We start from the raw sequence: 5,498 nt of genomic DNA, 5'->3' as shown, positions 1-5,498 counted from the left end.
TAAAATTTTAAATTTTGTTATCTATTGAATACATGTGTTATATCTATATATTTATTATCGACGTTTATTTTAGTATTTAATGACAGTTTTTAAATTATATTTTGCAATATTTACCACCGACAATTTTATTTTATGCTACTATTTTTTATAAATATTGACATAATTATGTTTATCATCATGAAATACAAAGTACGATGCTTAAATAGTTATACTAATGATCTGGCCGTGTTAATTTTAACTGTGACTCGATTTTTTTTCTTACTTTTAAAATATAAATTAACAATTAATTAAAATTCAAATCAGATAACTTTGTCGTGTTATTTTGAAATATTGAAGTATAAAGTTTAATGACTCCAATCGAGTTAAATTAATTTGTTTTTATTATTGGGTGATTATTTCATCGTATTTCGACAGATTTAAGCGTTAATGTGTAAAGTAAATTTAATGAATATTTATTTTAGCTTGAAATTACAAAATATTTTACGAAATTTTCTTTGAAATTTAAATCTCTGATTTTTTAAATAAAGGAATCTTTGCTCAAGTATTTACATCTAATCGAAAGTAATACGAATCGACAACGTAATTAAATGTAGATTATCATTTGACTTTACTTTATTTCAAAAAATGTAAATATTTATTTTTTACTATATATTTTCCTCTAAGTTTTAAAATTGCTTAATTTTCTTTTAGCGAAATATGTTTTAAATAAAATAAAAAATAGTTTCTGGTTAGCTTCCATTAGATGATTCAGAATGAAAATAAAAGTAATAAGTACGTCATCGATTTAATATCCAGTAGACATTGCATACGTTCCAATTCAAACTTTCCAACCAATTACGGAATAGAGTACCATTTACAATCGACCAATCAGAGAGTAAACATGGCGCACGGTGTTGTTCTTCACTCTTCGCTATCGGAATAGCCACGTCGGTGAGTTCGTTAAGAAGAGGAGGTGTTTAATATTTAAGGTATTTAGTAGGTTATGAGTTGATATTACAATCAGACGAAGTAGGTTTCCTACGATAGACTCTAAAGATACGAAATTGAAAAGAGAACGAAAACGTGTATCCGAGTAACAGAATTAGGCCTAACATCTGGTAATAAGTCGAGAATTAAATATGGATTCGAACGGAAGAAATTGCGATTCTGCATCTCTGTATGTAGGCGATCTTCATCCCGACGTTACCGAAGTTATGTTGTTCGAAAAATTTTCGTCGGCAGGACCAGTGCTGTCTATCCGCGTGTGTAGAGATAAGACTACCAGGAAGTCCCTGGGCTATGCTTACGTCAATTTCGAATTACCTTCGGATGCAGAAAAAGCTCTAGAAAAAATGAATAGTGAGTTAATGAAAGGTAAACCCATGAGGATCAAACCCATGTGGACCCAGGATACACCTCCTGCAGGCGGTGGTAACATCTTTATTAAGAATTTAGACGAAAATGTCGATTATAAGGCACTGAGGGATGCTTTTTCTTCTTACGGGGAAATCCTTGCCACCAAAATAATGACGGATGAAAACGGAAAGTCAAAAGGATACGGATTTGTTCAGTTTAAAAATGAAGAGGCGGTGGACGAGGCCATCGCTGGGGGAAACGGAATTATCATTTGTGGAAAGGTGGTTTCCGTGGAGAAGTACGTGCCGCAAAAAGAAAACGACGACGGTAAGACTTCTCATATGCAAAACGTGTACATAAAAAACTTCGGAACTGATCTAGACAGTGATAAACTTAAAGAGATGTTCGAAGTCTTTGGTAAAATTCTCTCCGCCATTGTCATGACAGATGAAAATGGAAAGTCTAGAGGATTCGGTTTTGTTAGTTTCGAGACGTCGGAGAGTGCGGAGAAAGCCATCAAGGAGATGAATGGAAAGAACGTCAACGGAAAAATATTGTACGTGGGACAGGCTCAGAAGAAGGCGGACAGAATGGCAGAATTGAAACAGAAGTTTGAACAGCTAAAAGTGGATCGTAAGGTAAATGTGTATGTTAAAAATTTAGACGATATCATCGACGATGATATTCTCTTCAAGGAATTTGCTCCGTTTGGAAATATCACTAGTGCAAAAGTTATGACCAATGAGCACGGATTGTCGAAGGGATTTGGATTCGTTTGTTTTAGTTCTCCGGACGAGGCTTCGGCCGCCGTCACCGCCATGAATGGAAGAATATTGGCCAGCAGACCGTTGTATGTCGCATTGGCACAGCGCAAAGAAGATCGTCGGGCGCAGCTGGCCTCTCAGTACATGCAGAGAATGGCCGGCATCGGTGTACAGCAACAGATCGGACAAATTTATCCTCCGGCAAATACCGGTTACTACGTTCCCTCGATGCCTCAGTTTCAACAGAATTATTTTTCGCTTCACGTTTCGCAGGTGCCTCCGAGGTGGTCGCCCCAACCTAGAATTTGTCAACCGTTTGCAACTTTTCCTGCTATGCAGTCGACGTTAGTTTATCCGACACCGGGAATAAATGGTGCACAGACTGGAGGATTACATGGAATGGGCATTCAACCCATACCAGTGCAGGAATGTGCAACAGCTTTAAATCCGACCCACGTTGCTTCTACTTGTCCTGCAGTGCTTCCAGCCACAAACATTGCACATGCAATTCATAATAGGTCAAATTTCAATACTGGTGATGAACTACAGATAAATCCTAGTTTACATCTGCAAACAACTTAGGAAATACAAGTTTTGCAAGGATTATAGAACAGAACAATGTATTATTTTACTTGTAAACTTATTATATGATTTTGTGTGTGTGAGTATCAAAATAATTTACCAAGATAGTTTAATGCATTATTTACAAACAAATTACTATGAAGATGATGATGATGATGATGATGGGATTTTACTGTTTGTTTGTTTGTCAAATATTAGCTCACACTGCTCACTCTTTTGGGGAGTTGAAATTTCCTTGAAATTGTACAGAAATGCAGAATTTTGTGTGGAAAGAACTATCTAATATAAATCTCGAGAGAATGTCGACCAGTTCACATAAATTGGTTGTTTGATAACATTGTTAACATTGTTGAGGTTATACAGAACTTTAATGCAGCATGCAATATTTGCTGAAATAAAATCAACTATATATGATATATGAACTATAATATAAATGCATAGTAACATGAAAATTTCATTGCATTTCCTGTCTACAAAGTAAAGTATGGTTAACAGTATATTAGTGTTCATAGATAGTATTAAAATCTTGTACATTTATAGTTACATAGCTATAATAATATACTGTCTTATTAAGTTTTTGCTTTTGAGAAATTCTATAATTATTTTTGCCTTTAGTGTCTTTTAGACTAAATTGCTGTAGCCTAGAGTTAGAGCAGTTGTGGCTAAAACACTGGTGATTTTAAATGAATAATTATATTTGTTATTACATGGAGGGTTGATATATATTATTCTTTTATCTAATTTGTGTTTGTTTGTTACGCATGCTTATTCCACAGTACAGTCATCTCAGGCTAAATAGCTAGTTGTATTTTCTAGATTTGTCTAATGTATATCATTTGAAAAGCACAAAATGGTAAATTATATTTTATTTAGATGATAAATAGAAATTCTATTAATATTTATCAAAATAATATATTGAAGTATTTTGCTTTGCTGGTGCTTTATAAAATATATATTGAAAATTAAACAGAAATTATACCACTTTTATGATCAAAATAAATCACATTCTTTATTCACTTTTAAGATATAAGAATGTATATTATATTTCATAATATCAAATACTTTAATGAAAATGATAACAGTTCCTTAATGAAAATGTTTCATAAACTGATGTGTTAATGATAAAACTTGGAATTCTGTGTGAATGTTTTATTAAAGGATATTATATAAACTGCATTTGTGTTTTCAAGTATATGGTTATAGAATGTCATAGTTTAAAAATAATTTCACAAAATTTTTTGTAACGAAATATTTCGCTTAATTTGTTCAATTGATAATTTATCGTAAATTTAGTATTTAAAACGGTAGTTTATATCATAAAATAAAAAAAGACTGAAATGTTTCAGAAAAACAGTAATAAAGATGGAATCTTCGTAACACGGAATTATTTCCGACTGTGATGACTGCTTTGTTGAGTGCATGCAGATTCAGCTCGAATTTTAAATACTTCAAGAAATGATTGTTTTATAAAAGGGATGTTGACTTTAAAATTCAATGTTTGAATTAATTCCTATAATTAGCAAAATTAAGCAGGATTTAAGATAGAATTTAGAAATTTTCATGCTGCATAAAGGAAAATTTTTCTTGAGCAAAACTATTCGGTAGTATTAATTGTTCAAACGATTAAATGTAGCATGTCAGATTCTTCACAATTTCTACTGTAATTCTCTAATTTTGTTGATGCTGCTCATAATACAATTATTCTTTTAAAATTCTAATACATTAAAAAGAAAAAAAATAACATCTTTGCTGTTCTATACGATGTAATATTTATAGCAACAATGAAATTGTTGCCTTATTTAATTTCAAATTTTAGCCCAGGAAGTATACACTAAATTTGAGCAATCAGCCTGTTAATATTTTGATAAAGGCATATGTACAGTATATTTTTTCATTATTTATTCTAATAAAAAGTGTAAATAATATGAAATTGTAAGAGTTTTATTTAAATTAGAAATTTCTTAAATTTGTTTTATGAGTAATATAGTATACTTATTCAAAATTTATAGAAAATATTTAAAGGTAAGTAGTAATCATCAGTTCTTATGGTATTTATTATATCTATTGTTTAGAAATTTTAAGACAGGAAGTATGAAATTAAGAATGCATATTGCATCAAAACAAGATATATTCTTTGCAGATGCAAATAACCAATATAATTAAATAAGATTTGACTCTTGGAAAAATCCACATTTAAGCACTTTCTCTAAAATGTTTCTATATTTAAACTATAAATCATAATTTAAATAATAGTTTTATTTATATAATGAATCATAAGTGAAACAGTTTTAATTTAGTCACAACTTTGTTAGAAACAAGATTTTATCATGGAAACTAGGTCATTTAAGAAGGAGGGAAAAAAGAGATTTAAAAAAACTAATTATTTTAAAATGAAGTAAAAAGTGAAGCTGCATTATTAATTTATGTAAATGTTTCAAATATATTCATTTTTTAAATATTTTATTTGAAAGAAAAAATAATTGTTAGAAGATTTGAAGAAAGAATTTCTTAATTTATATGTTTAATAAGATTTGATGTCATTGTTTATTTTTTCCACAGAAATCAAACACAAAAAGTAAAAATTTGAAATGAAATTCTGAAAATATATTTCAATTATAAAGATAATTAATATTAAAATGTAATGTTTTTGCTTTCTAGCAAAAAATGAATTGGATACTTATTTAGAAACATTCAAATTACTAGTTTTGCATATTCAAATCTACAAATTTGAATATGTAATACTAGTTCATTAATTAATTACTATTAGCTTTGAATTTATCATTTGTTATATACTGTAATTACTAGATGTTTAGAAAA

General features: G+C 29.9%; 1 protein-coding gene across 1 annotated transcript; it reads left to right on the top strand.

Annotated features, from left to right (window-relative positions):
- Positions 1 to 788: 788 nt before the first annotated feature.
- Positions 789 to 4,611, top strand: LOC136972940 (polyadenylate-binding protein 4-like). Its single transcript, XM_067267598.1, has one exon. The coding sequence runs from the start codon at positions 1,119 to 1,121 to the stop codon at positions 2,679 to 2,681; it is 1,563 nt and encodes a 520-aa protein (XP_067123699.1). The 5' UTR covers positions 789 to 1,118; the 3' UTR covers positions 2,682 to 4,611.
- The last annotated feature ends 887 nt before the right edge of the window (positions 4,612 to 5,498 follow it).

The sequence above is a fragment of the Centruroides vittatus genome, unplaced genomic scaffold, assembly GCF_030686945.1.
Source record: "Centruroides vittatus isolate TY-2023 unplaced genomic scaffold, ASM3068694v2 contig_3067, whole genome shotgun sequence".
Classification (NCBI taxonomy): Eukaryota; Metazoa; Arthropoda; class Arachnida; order Scorpiones; family Buthidae; genus Centruroides; species Centruroides vittatus.
The sequence above is the reverse complement of the archived record's forward strand: the minus strand, read 5'-3'. Positions and strand labels throughout refer to the sequence as shown.

Excerpts from the sequence above, each read along its gene's own strand:
- LOC136972940 (XM_067267598.1), top strand. The coding sequence starts at position 1,119 with ATGGATTCGAACGGAAGAAATTGCGATTCTGCATCTCTGTATGTAGGC.